This window comes from Rhinoraja longicauda, chromosome 16 (assembly GCF_053455715.1).
Source record: "Rhinoraja longicauda isolate Sanriku21f chromosome 16, sRhiLon1.1, whole genome shotgun sequence".
Classification (NCBI taxonomy): domain Eukaryota; kingdom Metazoa; phylum Chordata; class Chondrichthyes; order Rajiformes; family Arhynchobatidae; genus Rhinoraja; species Rhinoraja longicauda.
In genome coordinates, this window is record NC_135968.1 from 39,263,668 (window position 1) to 39,281,877 (window position 18,210).

At 42.2% G+C, this 18,210-nt stretch overlaps 1 protein-coding gene across 3 annotated transcripts in view; it reads right to left on the reverse strand.

Moving 5' to 3' along the window:
* Positions 1-17,339, reverse strand: part of bnip3 (BCL2 interacting protein 3) — a 30,264-nt gene extending 12,925 nt beyond the window's left edge. For 2 of the 3 annotated variants that reach the window (XM_078413660.1, XM_078413657.1), the window contains exon 1: positions 17,041-17,339. In XM_078413660.1, coding sequence (XP_078269786.1) covers positions 17,041-17,080 — 40 coding nt within the window. In that variant the 5' untranslated portion in view covers positions 17,081-17,339. Of the gene's footprint in view, positions 1-91; positions 164-17,040 lie in introns of all 3 variants that reach the window. The other variant, XM_078413659.1, reaches the window with a different exon arrangement.
* Between the last annotated feature and the right edge of the window lie 871 nt (positions 17,340-18,210).

Genomic DNA, 18,210 nt, shown 5'->3' on the forward strand with positions numbered 1-18,210 from the left:
ACATTACTCCCATTTGAATTGTATCCTTCCATGCCTTGTCTTACATGCTGTCAAAACACGAGTTAAATATAGTTATTGTAACTGATCCTACCCTGTGCTCTGGTGTTGTATTCCATATATTAATGCCTCTCTTTGTTCTTGACAGCAGAGGATTCCTTTACATCTGAAGTAAAGGAAGAACAAGGTACAACATGACCCTGGTACTTCTGTGACAGTTTTCTGATCGTCAGCGTGTGGGGCTTGGAGTTCCTATTTATGCCAGTTTGTGCATTTCTGAAGCTAGGAAAAAGTCAAGGACTGTAACTGGATGTGTCCAATTCAATTTCACAAAGAAATGATCAGATGCTGCAGATAAAATAGATCTTGGATTGTGAATGTTTAAAAAAAAAAAAAAAAAAAAAATCCAATCTCCAGATTATTGTATTTTATTTTGAAAAATTGAAAGTCTGGAAAAATAAATTACTAGGACTTTATTAATATCAGAAAGGAACTGACTGAAGATTTTCATTTACCTTTTTTGTTCTTTCCATGATCTAAACACACTGATATTTGCATCACGTCACAGTTGATATCACTTTTATTTCAATTACAGAGCAGCCAACCGTCTGGCACCTAACAGAATCAAACCAAAACTTACACAGAACCTACTAAGAAATATAGTGAAGGATAGAACTGCAGATGCTGGTTTAAATCGAAGGTTGACACAAAATGCTGGAGTAACTCAACGAGACAGGCAGCATCTCTGGAGAGGAGTGAGTGACATTTCAGATCGAGACCCTTCTTCAGACTGATCTTCTGTCTCCAGTTACTCCAGCATTTTGTGTCTACCCAAGAAATATAGTGAAGCAGAGCATTGTATTGTATCTTATTTATCTTGAAAAGATTGTGCGGCACGGTGAGCAGCGGTAGAGTTGTCGCCTTACAGCACTTGCAGCCCCGAGACCCGGGTTCGATCTCGACTACGGGTGCTGCCTGTACATCCTCCCCGTGAAGTGCCTGGGTTTTCTCCGAGATCTTTTGTTTTCACCCACACTCCAAAGATGTACAGGATTGTAGGTTAATTGACTTGATTAATGTGTAAATTGTCTCAAGTGTGTGCAGGATAGTGTTAATGTGCGGGGATCGCTGGTCAGTGCGGACTCGGTGGGCCGAAGAACCTGTTTCCGCACAGTATCTCTAAAATAAACTAAACTGATCAGTAGTGGTACAGATGGCCAACACTCGTAGAGCTCTGCAGAGCACAAAAGGAAATTGGTGCCAGGAAACTGCCATTTTAAAACAATTTTGGGTGCAACTTTGAAGGATGGTCTTCCATTTGGGACTTCAGATAAGTGGAAATCATGAAACTTTCACATTAATTATTATTCTATAACAGGCTAGATCATGCTGACAGCTAATCATCAGCTCCATAGGGAATTGTTACATTAATTTGGCACCTGCACATCAAAATGAGGAACTTTGGTGTTGGAGGACAACCCTCTCGGTTCTGCCTCAAGTCTCAACATGTGGTAATCTGTGTCGCCAGATGATTTGAATATCCAGCCACACCATAGTTTTATATAATACAGCCATATTTATATGTAGAATTAAAACATTAACCACAGGTGAGTGGTGAGGTGTTATTTTCTTCTTTATATGTCAATACGCATAATAATTTATATCCTGAGACCAAACGTTTTGCCTTCCCTCTCTTGCCCATACACCCATTCAGTCTGAATGTGGTTAAATTGTTACACATGAGTCATATGCTGTCAAAACTCCAAGGTTGAATGTAGCATAAAGTCATAGCCTGCTTGTATTTTGCTTCTGTCATTGTTTTTGTTCCTCAGTGCATGTGTATTTATAGCCTGTTTACCACAAGCAACTTAGCAATTGCGTCAGTTGGTATACCCCGAATGACCAGAATCTCTTTGATAAGATTATCAACATTCTTCAGGCACGAGCACAACAGCAGGAAGCCAGATGGACCACCAAATTTGAAGTTCGGGTGCTACTCACAAATAAGGCAAACTTTAATAAATAATGGGAAAGTACTCCCTGTTGCATCAATGATAAATAAAGTTTGACTGCCTGCTGGTGCCAAAAGAATAGCGTGAATTAACCAGCAGAGATTTACAGTTCCTTTGGATACACTTTTATAGTAGATTAATTCTACCTTTATACTGATATAACCATTTTATGAACACTTTATAGATGCTTGATGCTCAAATGGATGAAGGATGGTTATATGTGTTGTTTGTTGAAGGAGGACTGTTGACCAGAACTCCAGGATTACCGTTCAAATAAAAGATGCACTATTGATGCACATAGTGTATTTGTGTAAACTTGAGTCCAAGAAATTAACAAATATTCCCGAATTTCAATTATATAAAAAATTGAAAAGGTGCCATTATTATATATTGGGGCACCAAAATACAGTTTAAAACAATTTAGTTAAATTAACTCAATTCATTAAAAAGTAAATTAACTGAATGTCACTTCTCTCCTTCAAGCATTCTTTTGAATGGAATTGCTGATATCAAGCCAGATCTATCCCAGCCCAGGTTCAGTGGTCTGAATTCCTATTGCGATTGCTGATAAACCACAGAAAATCACCAATGAGGATCTCAGGAAGTCTGGGATATCGGATTTGCATTGGATTTACAAACGTACTGATGTGAACATTGTGAAATGTTGGTGGCTGACTGTCTCCCAATCCCTTAATGCCTCAAACTTCAAGTTTGTGTTTAAATCACTTCAAGGTCTTCCTCTTCTTCATCTTTTTAGTTACTCATATTTCCCTTTGTATACCTCCAGAGAAATCCCCCAGATTTACTGAAGGACAAGTGAGCCAAAATCAATATCTCCCAGCCAACAGTCTCAGTATTGAACTCTGTTTACACTGTCAGCTGTACTGGTCAGGACACAATGTTCACATGTCCAACATTAGATTCCTGAAGCAGATATTTTATTGAACCTTGAAATGGGAAGGAAGAGGAAAAGCGAAGAGGAAAAAATTCAAGGATGTGTTCAAAGACTATGAAGAAATGAAATGTGTAAAAAGGAACTTCAGATGCTGGTTTAAACCGAAGATACACAAAAAGCCGGAGTAACTCTGAGGAGGGTCTCGACCCGAAACGTCACCCATTCCTTCTCTCCAGAGATGCTGCCTGGCCCGCTGAGTTACTTCAGCTTTTTGTGTCTATCTTCGAAGAAATGAAACATTTGGCTTCTGAGGATCTCTGGCTTATGATTAAAGTGGAGGAGGAGTATTCATGATGGTATTAAGAGCCTTAAGATAATACACTGTGAACACAAAGGGCCCATGCAGCAGACTGCAGATTCCACATTGGCCTCATTAGGCAAGTCATTGAAGGATTGCCTCAGAATATACACCGATCAGCCAAAACATTATGACCACTGACAGGCGAAGTGAAAAACATTGATTATTTTGTTATAGTGGCACCTGTCAAGGGGTGGGATATATTAGGCAGCAAGTGAACAGTCAGTACTTGAAGTTGATGTGTTGAATGCAGGAGAAATGGGCAGGAGTAAAGACCTGAGTGACTCTGACAAGGGCCAAATTGTTATGGCCAGACGACTGAGTCAGAGCATCTCTGAAATAGCATGGCTTGTAGGGTGCTCCCGGTCAGCAGTGGTGAGTACCTACCGACAGTGGTCCGAGGAGGGACAAACCACAAATCGGCGACAGGGTGTTGGTCGCCCAAGGCTCATCGATGCGCGAGGGCAACGAAGGCTATCCCGTCTGGTCCGAACCGACAGAAGGTCTACTGTGGCACAAATCACAGAAAATTTTAATGGTGGTCACGGGAGGAATGTGTCACAATACACAGTGCATCGCTCCCTACTGCATATGGGGCTGCACACGGAGGACCAACAGCATATTAGGCAGGTGGTCATAATGTTTTGGCTGATCGGTGCATATGGCAACACTTGGATCTCCCAACATTTTACCTGAATTGCCCACAGGTTTCTTACCTGATCCAAGTTTCTTAGAAAGCATTATTAGGGATTGGGTAAGCGGCACACAAAATAGATGGGGACAATTTGCTGAGCATGGTAATCTTTACTTACTTTTTTTTTTATATGCTCCTGCAATGCATTTTGTGGTTGTATTATTTGTAAGACCAATAAGAAATCTATAACACTTGATTGGATAGCTGTACAATACTTTCTTTTAAAAAATTAAAATATTTGGAGTTGCAACATTTCTTTCTGTACAACTAGCTTACTGTTTCAAAAATAGTTACTGGAAAGGATCAACTAACAACTGACAAGACCTCCTCCCCAATCTTGATGCACATTTTTTTAGACAGAATTTTACAAACATTCTATAATACTATAGCAAAATGGAGCACAAGCTCATTACTTTCAGCTACCTAGTATATCTGATGTAGAAGGCATTTAAACAATCCTTCTGGATTAGGAGCAAGCACATTATAAAGTAAGGCAAAGATTGAGATTACACCGAACAACATTAAACACAAATTAGCAGCCTAACATCCAGTAAAAATGCAATCAAAATGAAAGGCCAGTGAAACCTGTTCTGTAGACATTTAGGGAGTCCATTTTGTGTACAGCTATATATTAAATTAGAGTGCATCCCTGCTGGAAAGTATTTTGGCAAAATGATTCACTGTTGATCAGATGCATCAGATAGGAATAGTGTTTTTAACTGCAAGACATTTTTAAATGCCACAAGTCCACTTACACCAATTGCCTACAAACTCCCAGGTGAGTGATGGAGAAAGCAGATGAGATTTCAGGAGAGCCTCATTGGAAATCTGGGATAGAGGTATGATGAAGAGTTAATCTCACTCTTCATCTCTGTAGGAGCCATTTGCGCTTAATTTAGTTACTGTCATTGTATTATGGCTATGTTTAATATTTCTAGTTTCTGTCTTTATTGCATGCTTGTGGGTGTGATTTGATACGTAATGGGGAGTGTCTACATCTGGGGAGGCTAGCGTAACCACAGAGATTGTGGGTCAGTTTAGTCTCGGAGGATGGAGAGAATAGTTTTTTTACCACAACTACACTCACGCCAGCCGCCGACCACACGGTAATGACTACACGATCTTTACTATATTGTTTGAAGAAGAAACAGTTGATCAGAACAAAAAGTTATGAATTACTCTTTTGATTTGTGTTACTTTAATAAAGACCAATTAATCAAGAAACAGCATTTGGAAGATTTGTTTTTGTTATCTCAGAGTGCAGTGTGTGTGTAAGCTTTACCTCCATTCCATCCCCGAGCAGTAATGGCTATCAAAGTTGGACTTTGAGAAGGTATAGAAACTGCCATTACAATCTCATTCAATGCATTAAGCTGCAAGAGTGCAAGGCCTTTGAGAGAAGTTGAAAGTCAATAACCATATGCTAATTGTTCAATTAGAACAGCAGAAAAAGCACATTTGGGTTTAATTCAAGGTCCATGTGTTTTTACATTCTTCGTGAAACATGTCAGTGGAAGGAAAGCCAAGTAAATAATAATTAGAGAGTTGGTCGCTGAAAAAATTGGTCTCGAGGAACATGCTCATAACTGCACGTATACTTTCTTACCTATTATTGAGTTTATTTACAGATGTTTTGGTAACAGGTTATTTTTTTACATTCAAATAATTTCCGACAAGATAATTCAACATGACAGACAAGTTTGCACAAAGGTGTTTTCAATGCATGCTTGAACTTGTTTGAATAGAATACAATCATTGGTCCAAAAACGCTCACCAAATCCACCCAAAACTTCATCCTCAATATTGATGGTCTCCCAGTATCCACCTCCCCTCACATCCGGAATCTTGGAATCATCTTTGATCAAACCCTCTCCTTCGACAAACACATCAAAAAGACAGCCTTCTTCCACCTCAAAAACATTGCCCGTCTCCGTCCATCCCTCTCCTCCACAGCTGCAGAAACCCTCATCCACGCCTTCATCACCTCCCGTCTGGACTACTGCAACAGCCTCCTCTATAGCGCACCCTCAAAAATCATCAGTAAACTTCAATACATTCAAAACTCCGCTGCCCGTCTACTCACCCACACCCCGATCCGTGACCATAATCACCCCCGTCCTTTACAAACTCCACTGGCTCCCCATCCCCCAGAGAATCCAGTACAAAATCCTCCTCATGACCTACAAAGCCCTCCATAACCTGGCCCCATCCTACCTGACCGACCTCCTCCACAGGCACACTCCCACCTGCACCCTCCGCTCTGCTGCTGCCAATCTCCTATCCCCCCCACATCCGGACCAAACTCAGATCCTGGGGGGACAGGGCTTTCTCCATCGCTGCTCCCACCCTATGGAACTCACTACCCCAAACCGTCAGAGACTCCTCCACACTCACCACATTCAAAACATCACTGAAGTCTCACCTATTCAGTACTGCCTTCAACCACTGAAGGTCACCTCACCTTCTGTCTCCTTTCTCTGTTCGTTTACTTATTTATCTATTTATTCACTTCCCTATGTTCTCTAAATCCCTGTAAAGCGTCTTTGAGTATATGAAAAGCGCTATATAAATGTAATGCATTATTATTATTATTAAAGTCATCTTGGTAGCTACAACCTCCACCCACTTCTGCAGCAATATCTCTGTAAATGTTGTGAGACGACTTTGAAGGCTTGTTCAAATTGATAGTGCCTGTACAACAATTCCCATTTTTATCTCCAGCTTATGAAATATTGTGTGTGTCCAGCTTACTTTGGATAGAACTGTGACTTGTGATGCGATCTCTTCACTGATGCTTCTTACCCCACCCTCTGCTCTACCTCAGATGTGAAGGGTAAATTCTGAGATTCTTCATGGTCTAAACCAGTCCTGTAACGGTGTACCATCAGATGGAATCAACTCCTTTGAGGACTTGATCTGCCATTTCCTGATGGACATCAAAGACAAGAGAAATACAATTAGACCTAGCAAAAAAAAGATTTTAGTTTAGTTTAGTTTAGATATACAGTGTGGAAACAGGCCCTTTCGGCCCACTGGGTCCACGCCGACCAGCGATTCCCGCACATTAACAGTGTGGGAGGAAACCGAAGATCTCGGAGAAAACCCACGCAGGTCACGGGGAGAACGTACAAACTCTGTACAGACAGCACCCACAGTTGGGGATCGAACCCAAGTCTCCGGCACTGCATTCGCTGTAAGGCAGCAACTCTACCACTGCGCCATCCTGCCACCCTTACTGACATTTTCTGTTTAGTTATTATTGAAATTACATTAAAATGACTAAATACCAAAAGGCAGGTTTAATTGCATCGCCAGCGAGGAACTGTTTCCACACCTCCCAGTCAGGAACTCCACCAGTCTTCAGTCTTTTACAGATAGTGACACCTCTGGAGGGCTCCCTCCACTAGAGTCCCTGGCATTCTGTGCTCTTTAGAAAAGAGGCAAAGAATACACCTAAAAGAGATGCAGTTCATTTGATAAGCGTGACAATGATAGAAATATGTGATACTGCATAAGATGTGGACGAATAGGAATGGTAGACAGATAGAAGGGGATGATGTCAGGAAGTGCACTGGATGGGTGCACTTGGAAATTATGTAAATGAGAAGGGTAATGTGATGGAGCAGAGGAGAAGTAAATAGGTTGATGCAGAGATAAACTTGCCCATCCTTACCATGTCAAGATCATTGAACCACATTTTTGCATTAAATCTGGAAGTATGATACTATTCTCCATGTTTTCACTTCCTCAGATGCCTCTAACCACATTTAATTTGCATTATTTACAGTCATTTTATTTATGGTGCTGGGAAAACACTTTGTTTCTACTCCTCTTCGCACAGGTAAAGCATTTAAGGAAACCTAACTTCCCCTCCCAATCTGGAGTTATTTTTCTCCTCATGCCAAATACCTTTCAATACAGGAGTTGAGATAAGGGTTCACATCAACTCCACTGTTGCAGTTGCTAACAGGAAACAAAAGGCAACAGCACATATGTTGCACGCCTGGATTTTCCACATTCTAGTAATGGCATCCAGGCCCACCAGGACATAAGTTTAGAAACCAGGCCAACACTCAGTCCACTGTTCCAACCATCAGCTGAATGATTTAAATTTAAAGTCCATTAAAAACAAACCAATTTGAAAACATTCCTCGGTAATTAAAAATATGAACATTTCCTGCACATAATTAAATTCTATATAGAGTTTGTGCAATTTTTCAACTCTGGAAAATCGTGGGAGCCAGGAGGTCAGAAATTGGAAGGAGTAATTGTAGAGAAAGTAGATACACTACGGTTCAGTGCTTGCGACTATGATGTTGTGACCATTGCGGAAACATGGGTGTGAGAGGGACATGACTGCAGCTCAATGTTTCAAGGTTTTGATATTTCAGACGTGATAGAGAGGATGGGAAGAGAGGTGGAGGAGTTGCTCAACTAATCAGGGGGTGTTACCGTGACACTCAGAGAGGACATACTCGAGGGATCATCAGTTGAGATGAAGAGCCTAGAAATAAGACAAGTGCAAGCACTCTAATGGGATTGTACTATAAGCCCTCAAATAGACAGTGGGAGATAGAGGAACAGATAAGTAGAAAGATTACTGAAAGATGTAAAAGCAACAGGGTCATTTTAGTTGCTGACAGGAATTGGTCTTGGCATCATGTTTGGCACAAACATTGTGGAGCGTAGAGCTGTACTGTTCTATTTGTTATTCCCACAATTGAATTCATGGAAATGCAGACTTCATCATTCCCTCTTGTTTTGTCAGCACATTCAGTTTCCCAGGCCAAACCCATGTGACAGAGTTTGGTATTTATTTACTGAACACCTCCCAGCGCTGAAGAGCCAGCTGATACCCTGTCAATTTTATGGATATTTATAAACAAAGTATCAAAATAAAATGTGATGACACATTTGTTCCTCTTCAGAACGCTTAACATGTTCACTGTGATTACACAATGCATCTGACAATTAATCCAAGGTCAGATTACACAGCTCCAGCTCAAATCACAAGCTCCGTCAGAACTAAACAAACACGTTTTCCTCTGATCAGAAAAATAATTTATTTGACTGATAATTTTCTTACATCACAATTATATTCAGCTGGCGTCACAACAGCACTAGTTTACTAGTTTAACATTTGTTTAAAAAATAGCGAGGTTTAATATCCACTGTCGGAACATGAAAAACATCTTAGTTGTCGGGGAAGATCTGCAGTTATTTTCTTATACTACAATGTTGAATATGTAGTTAGGTTTTCCTTGTAGGTGCAATCAGCAACATGCAAATCCACCAGAAGTTAAGCTGTCAGTATAGATTACTTTTGGATAAAATACTTTACATAAACATATTCATAAAATCTTTCACATCTGAAGCAGTCAGTGTACGAAAAATAATAATTTCCTTTCCTTTACAAAACATTTACCAATGTTTTGAGAGTACTGATATGGTACGGTTTTTATCAAAACACCTGAAAATTAGTTAAACGTGGGGGAAGCCAGACATTTTCATAACACTTAGTCCTACACCTTAGGGTACTGATTGAGAATGATCAGCCATGATCACATTGAATGGCGGTGCTGGCTCGAAGGGCCGAATGGCCTACTCCTGCACCTATTGTCTATTGTCTACAACTGCATGTACCTCTATATTAAAAATCCTTGAAAATGGCCAGAAAACAATGCAGATATATTTGTACTTCAGAAAAAAGCCCAAGAAATTATCATTAGTTTGGGTGCCAATTCCTTAAGAACTGAGCCACTTCAGCAAGTTCAATCTTGCTACTGGCCACTGAAAATTCTTGCCCAGAGCACATTCTGTGTCCTCTAAGTGGTATTCAATATATAAGAGCACTGATTAATTGGAAAATGAAAGATGGGAGAAGGTAATCAAAAAGTTTCTTCATCATGATCATACTGAATGGCAGGATAGGTTTGAGTGGCCTGGTGGCTGCTCCTGCTCCTATTTTCTTGTGATATATTTGAAAAAATTGCTGGATCATTTCAATTGAAGTTAAAATCAACTACATTGTTGCAACTCTAAACATTCAAAGGACATATCAGATCAGGGTAGTTTTTCATTCCTAGATTTGATTTTAAAACACCTGGTAATTTCATGGACTTCCTTACGAAGGTCATCTTTTGTTAACATTGCAGATTATTCAACTAACTAAATTCAAGTTCCCCATCTGCAATGGTGGGATATAAATACTGGGTCTTGTGCACCAGATGGGATTAGTTCAGATTGACATCCTGGTGGGCATAGACCTAGTGGGCCTAAGAGTCTGCTCTTTTGCTACACCGTTCTGTGATCTCCAGAACTCTCAATTGCTCATTTAAAATCTTAACCATTCATAAAAGTTACCAAGATCCCACAAGGTTCACAAGATATGGTATGTGCAGTCAATACCAGCCTACATTATCAGGAGGGCTGCAGTTCATGCAAAGATTTGCACTTTACTGACATTCAGATCTCTGCTGCAAAATAATGCGCAAGCTATGATATCCATTATGCAGCTCTGTATTGCAAACTGCAAGATTTGAAGGAGCCTTGTGCATTAAAATCAAGAACCAGTTTATCTTGACAGGTGATGCTGTACTGTCCTTCTCTGAGGTAGCAACAGCAAATGGGTAAGTATAAATATCTCCCTTGTGAAGTAAAGATTTATTTGGAATTGGTTCTTGTTGAAATTGAGCCAAAATAACAAAATCATCTTCCTCTGGTCTTTCTCCTGCTTCCTGTCCTCTGCACCTTCCAAATCTCATGCACTCCTCATTCAATGTCCTAGTCATGTCCAATTCCCTGAAGAAGCCTTACCATGCAAAAACAAAGCAGCTCATGCAGCAAGTTATGGAAAGAAGATCAGCTGATGACCTTCCATTAGAACTAGAAAAAAAACAAGCTCTAAATCAAATTTAAGTTTTAGAAGGGGGAAGATGTAGACCAATAAGGACCAAACTCTCAATTGATAATGGCACTGCCTAAGGGAGGATGGCGAAGGACTGTTAATCCCCGTTGGTCTGCTTTTAGCAGAAGTAAAGGGGAGATGAACGAGAAAAGAAATAGAAACAAAATCAGCCTACTAATGCTAAACCCACAATTTCCACTCTGAGGCCAAAAGCAGGAGGTGCTTGGGAAACTAAGACCTGCATGTTTCCCTTCATGCAATCCTGACTTGGAAATATATATTGCCAGTACTTCATTGTTGTTGGGTCTAAATCCTGGAACTCCCTCCGTAAAAGCACTGCTCAGTCTCTTCACTGGATGAACTGCAGCAGGTCAAGATAACGGCCTGCTACCTCCTTCCCAAGGGCAATTAGGGATGGATAATAAATGCTGGACTTACCTGGATCACAAAATGAATTAAAACCAAATAAATTATCTCTCAAATGACACAATCTGCATCACCTATCTGCATCTTGGTTTCTGCCCCAAGCAGATTTTTTTTTTCTCTCTCCATTGCTCGCACTTCTCTACAACTTAAAACATGTTTTATTTTCTAACTTTTCCCATACTTGATGACAGGTGAAAGATCTTGTTTCTATTTGCACACACACTGCTTAACCCATGTATTTTCAGCATTAACTTTTGAAAACAATCCTCCATTTTGCTTACGAAATTAAATAACTTCATCTTCCTGACAAAAATAACTTGCAACTATTTTACAAACCCTTTGAACAGCAGGAGCAAACAATACAGTGATCTGTGTGTGAACGAACTGCAGATGCTGGTTTAAATCGAAGATAGACACAAGATTCAAGATAGCTTTATTTGTCATCCAAATTGGACGAAATTCAGTCACCCACAGTCCAACAACAAAAGCATTAAAATAAGCATTAAAATTACACAACCCCAATAACACACAAAAAAAGAAACATCCATCAAAGAAACAGCAAAGCCCATGATATGCTGGAGTAACTCAGCGGGTCAGGCAGCATCTCTGGAGAGAAGGAATGGGTGGCGTTTCGGGTCGAGACCCTTGTTCAGACTGATCTGCTCTATTGAATTTAACATTGTGCTGGCTGGAGAAATGACTGGGCTGACATCAAAATTTTATGCATAGCAATTTGCATAGGTATGCTTTGTGCCAATGGGCCACAAGAACGTTTGCATTAACCTCTGCCAAAATAGTCGTGTTGGCTCGAGGTGTGTGAACTTTTCTGACCGTATTCCAGGGTTTGGTGACTGCCAAAGGAAAATGGACACTGCACAGCCGAATCTAGCCCCATAACAAACCACAGTTGTAATTTCCCCCACTCCCCAAATAAAACCTATAACACGATGAAGTTGTAAATTTGAATCCAGGTAGTCTAATTCAGTGCAACAGCCAGAGCTCATATTGCAGAATCAAACTATCACATTTCAGCAAATTATTTGGAATTATGTCTTCGATATGAATGTAACTACTGTAATTACCATCTTAGAATATATAAAAAGTAGCTCCAGTTAAAAAAAGTCTCATGTATTTTCTTTTGAACTATAAAATTAAAGACATCTGTTCCTTTTTAGACCTTTTAAAAAAGGTTCTACAAATACAGTTTAATCATTAACTTGAATGTACACTGGCCCTTCATCTAAAATTAAACAGCTGTCATCCATTATCCCTAACTGCACTCATTCATATAGCCCATGATATTTGCTCCAGATTAAAGATTACATTTTATCCAATATATGCGACTAGACTTGTTGATGAGGGTTGCATAGCATGTATTCTCTCTAATCAGTATTCAGGTCTGACTGCACTCCTGTAGAAACTGTGATTATGTTAAACCCCCAACATATGATTATTGAAAGGGCTATTTATATTCAATATGCAGACTTCATATGACTCTTTAAATATTCTGGAAGTCACTTCTTGTTGCTGTACACATCATTAAAAAACTCGAAGCTACAAAGATACCCCTGAAAATCAAGTTGTTGCCATTAATGGAATAGGGTGCATGGTGGTTAGTAATCTGGGCATCTAGACCCAGATTATGGGAAACATAAACTTGAGTATGGTCACGGCGGCAGGAAAAAATAAACTAAAACTTGGGATAAGTTTTGGGCAGCACGGTGGCGCAGCGGTAGAGTTGCTGCCTTACAGCGCTTGCTGCGCTGAAAACCCGGGTTCGAACCCGACTACGGGTGCTATTTGTATGGAGTGGGGTTTTTCCCGAGATCTTCGGTTTCCTCCCACACTCCAAAGACGTACAGGTATGTAGGTTAATTGGCTTGGTAAATGTTTAAAAAAATTGCCCCTAGTGCGTGTAGGATAGTGTTAGTGTGCGGGGATCGCTGGTCGGCGCGGATCCGGTGGGCCGATGGGCCTGTTTCCGTGTTGTATCTCTAAACTAAACTTAAAAGCTGGCAAGCAGTAATGGTAACAGCCGGATAATCAAAACACATCTAAGGTATCACAAAATGCTGGAGTAACTCAGCAAGTCAGGCAGCACCTCTGGAGAGAAGGAATGTGTGACGTTTCGGGCCGAGACCCTTCTTCAGACTATTAAAACACATCTATTTCACTTGTGCCATTCTGGAGAAATCTGCCATACTTAACTGGTCAGGCTAATAGAGATCACTTCAAATTGCCCTCAAATGACCCAACAGGTTCATGGAGCATTTAGGGATGAACAATAAATTCTTGGTTTGCCAGAGATGACCACATTCAAAGAAAAATATAAATTAAAAAAAAACAATGTTCTAAACTAACAAGTTGACAATAGGCTAAATTAACAACTATGACTCAAAAGAAAATTAGCATGGATTTTCCAATGTAGAGAAAAAGGAATATATATTTGGAACATGTGGCCATATTCCTCTCAATTTCTTTGTCATGAATAGTTGGGAATTTTGCAAGTGCTTTTTTCCAATTAAGATGCAGGAGCTTACTTACTTTGTGCAATATCCCAAGTCTGAACCCTGTGCGGTTTATTTTTTCCCTTTTATAACCATTATATGATAAACTGTAAAGTACAACGTCCCTTTTCCTTGTCAGTGTTCATCTGAGCACAGGTCTTTCTCTGACTAAGATTCTGTGATACATTGCTGTGCACGATGAAAATTTCGAGTCCGAGGGCCTGTTTCCATGCTGTATCTCTAAACTAAAAATGTTGGCAATACTCAGCAGGTTAGGGGCCACCAGGGGGCGCTGCACGATGGCTGCCTCGCCTACAGTCTGTCTGTCCTTTTCAAACTCTTTTTGTTATTTTTGGAAGTTTTTAAAGTTTGTGTAAATGTTCTCTGGTTTGTTTTATGTGGGGGGTGGGAGAGGGGGTCGGGGGAAACTTTTTTTCAATCTCCTACCTTGCCGGAGATGCGATTGTTTTCCGGATCGTACCTCTGGTCGCTCTGCGGCCTAACATCGCGGAGCTGGAGGTTTTGCCTGGGACTGACCTTGAGTCCCCGCGGGGGCATGGACTTATCATCTGAGCCTGCGATCCCTTGCCTGGGATCGATGCTCCAATGCAGCCTGCAGGCTCGCAGTCTCGGGTTGAGACCGGTTGGCAGCTCCAAAAGCTGCACGAGGTTCGACTGGTCCCGACCCGGGGTAGATCGCCGCCGTGGGGGAGCTGAGATTCCCCCCCCCCCCCCCGATGAAGGAGCTTGATCGCCCCGACGAGGAAGGCTCGCCACCGGCTACGGGATTAAGACCATCCCATCAACGGACGGTTAGAGCCCCTGACTGCTGGAGGACAAAGAAGGGAGAGGTTGAACTTTTTTTTCACCTTCTATCACAGTGAGGAATGTGGAGGAGTCACTGTGGTGGATGTTCATGTTAAAATGTATTTTGTGTGTCCTATTGATTTTTTTTGTTATGGCTGTATGGCAAATGAAGTTCCTCGTATGTTGCAAAACATACTTGGATAATAAAGATTTATTGTGATTGCGTGATTGTGTTAGACAGGACCTGTGGAGAAAGATCAGATCAACGACTGTCAATTACATGAAACATTAATCCTGTTTTAACCTCAACAGATATTGCCTCAGATTGTGAGTATTGCTAACATGTTGTTTCTATCCGAGTCAAGAACAATGAGTTTGAAGTATAATAAAAAATGAGTTGACAACTCACGGTTGAAGTCATACATGATGGACATCATTTCTCCATTTGCAAACATCCTGGTGCATGAAGGAATTATTTAATTTACTGGGCAAGCCAAAAGGATTACCCATTGTCTTGCCCAGTAAATTAAACAGTTTATACACGAAAATGCAGAACTGGACACAGCAAGAATGAGAATCTTGCTGAAGCCAATACCAATTTTAATGACACTGCCAAATTTACATACATGCCCCCATTCCTGCAGTCAGAGAACATTTATCCAAGCTATAACCAATAACATTCATCAACAAACATAAACTACAGTATTAAGTTTTTGCATTTGATAATATTTTGATATAGGAATCACATCAATTCCAGAGTGTTTAAAAAGCAAGTCTTCAGCTCAAAAGCTAATTATAAAAGTAATAACAGAACTGAGCTTCTGGCAATCGGCTTCACAACACAGGACTCCAACTACCATGATTCATATGTAAGTACTGATGTACATCTTCTGGCTGCACCCCACATCATCTCCTTCAACCTCTTATTATTAGCACCCACTGCACCTCACCCCCAGATTTCTCCTCCACATCACATCTGCACCCACCTTGCCATCTATCTACATTTTGGGATGGGGTGCCTGGAGAGAGGAAGAGGGAATAATCCTTAGCAAGTACTTTAGGTTGGTAATCCTCCACATTAAGTAATATGTGCAAATATCACATTTCTGTTATGACTTCTGTTTACATAAAGCAGCTATACTGTAATCCATTAAAAACTTACTATTTATCAAAATGAGCAGTAGTGTAGAGTTTACTGATAATAAACCCAAGGATCAGAAACATTGGGTTCAATAAACTACAAATCAATAGACATGTGGATCAATAAAAGAGGACGACAAAATGTAAATTGTTAGCACTCGTGCCCACAATTCAAAGTCAAAAGGCTCACATCCCTCTTAACCATGAAAATCGACACCATTGAAATACTTAATTGAGTCTATTTTCTCAGGTAGATGCAAAACACCATTTTGAAACACCAATGCCCCTTACATTCTGGTCAATATTTACCCCGCTGTTAACATCACGTGATCATTTGTGGGATCTTAATTCAAATAATATAGTTGCCAGGCTTTTCCTACATTATAACAGTGACTGCATGCTAAAAAGTACTTCGTTGACTGTAAGCCAATATTGAGACAAGTAAAAGTTGTTATATAAATTCAATCTTTGCATTTTAATTTTCCAATTTGGTAGTCAAAAAAATCCAGGATTCAAAAGCCTCCACCGATCAAATAAGATAGTCATTCCATTCAAGGAATTCAATAAATCCTGAGGATAGACACAAAATACTGGAGTAAATCAGCGGGACAGGCAGCATCTCTGGAGAGAAGGAATGGGTGACGTTTTGGGTCGAGACCTTTCTTTGTTTTAACCAGCATCTGCAGTTCCTTTCTACACAATGAATCCAGAAGAACTGGGACTAGATACTACGTGTAGGAAGGAACTGCAGATACTAGTTTAAACCGAAGACAGACACAACAAGCTGGAGTAACTGAGCGGGACAGGCAGCATCCCTGGAGAGAAGGAATGGGTGACGTTTCGGATCGAGACCCTTCCCAGTCTAAAGACTCGAAACTTCACATATTCCTTCTCTCCAGAGATGCTGAGTTAATGCAGATGTTTGTGTCCATTTTAGGACTAGACACAGCCGGATAATCTGTGAGTGGGGGAAAGAGATGAAGGAGAATTGCTGCGGTGCTTGGTGGCATTGCTGCGGTCCTCCACCTCCCCTGCCTGGGTCTACCACATCCCCCGCGCTAATCGCTTGTTTATCCCCTGCCCTGCCTGGATGTGTCGGTCCATCCATCACTGATCTGTCTGCATTCATTGGCACCTGATCGGCGGCATCTGCCTGCCTCACTCATCCCCTTCTACACCCCACCCCACCGCCCCGCTTGGATTTACCTCAGTGTCCAGTCCCTTCCTCCCCCTGCCCAGCTTTGCAATCAGCGACGAGTGGCCAGCTCCAGCCCGGGGACCGGGGGGCCGCACCTACCCTGCAGGCCCTCGTCCTGGTTGTTCAGCCGATCGCTCATGATGGCGCCGCCGCCGCTGCCGAGCTTGACCCGTCCGGCCTGGCTCCCACTCCGGGTCTGAATCCGGGCTCTGGGTCCGACTCCGGGTCTCGGTCTGGCCCTGAGTGAGTGAGTGAGCCGGACACAACCTCTACCCAGCTACCGTTAACCGGTGAAGCGACGACGACGACGCCGCGAGCACCCCCGCGCGCACTGGGTCTGTGACTGTACGTCCGACACTCACGCCCGACTCAGCGGGTCCGCTCACCCTGGCTGGCGGGGACGGGCCACAGGGCGGAGCTACCACGGGCGAGGGGCGGGGCGATAGAGGGGGGCGGGGCGATAGAGGGGGCGCGGGGCTCCGCCCCCCGCACGGCCATGAGGGCGGGGCTCAATATGGGGCGGGGCGATAAGGGCGGGGCGATAGAGGGGCGGGGTCACATCCCCCCACCCACCCACGGCCACGAGGGCGGGGCTATACATGGGGAGGGGCTACAGAGGGCGGGACTTATGTGACTCGATCACTGGGGCGGGGGCGGAGGCGGGGCTATATAGGGGGTCTACAAGGGGGCGAGGCTATACAGGGGGCGGGCTGCAAGGGGCCTATGTGACTCAGTCACTGAAGGGCGGGGCTAGGGCGGGGCTATATGGGGGCGGGGCCTGTGTGAGTCGGTCGCCGAGGGGCGGGGCTAGGGGCGGGGTCGGGGGCGGGGGGCAGGGCCACTGACCCTGGTCACCGGGGCTGGTTCTGGCTCTGGTTCTGGGTCTGCTTCTGCTTCTGCATCTGCTTCTGCATCTGCATCTGCTTCTGCATCTGCATCTGCTTCTGCATCTGCTTCTGCATCTGCTTATGCATCTGCTTCTGCATCTGCTTCTGCTTCTGCTTCTGCTTCTGGTTGATTACTGCGCAAACACCCTGATAAGTGGTTATCTGGCGCAGGTCAGAGTGAGTGGAATAGTGATTACATTTTGAAGTGGGCCTTTTTGACCAAGTTGAGGAGATCCAGTTGCTCAATCCCCCTTTTTAAATGACTTAACATCAGGAGCAGCACGTGTGTTGGGTGGTAACATATTCCATTCCCTTATCGTCCTTGGGTAAAGGGAATATTGGTAGCAAAGTTTATTGAAATTTAAAATAACAAAGTTTGTTG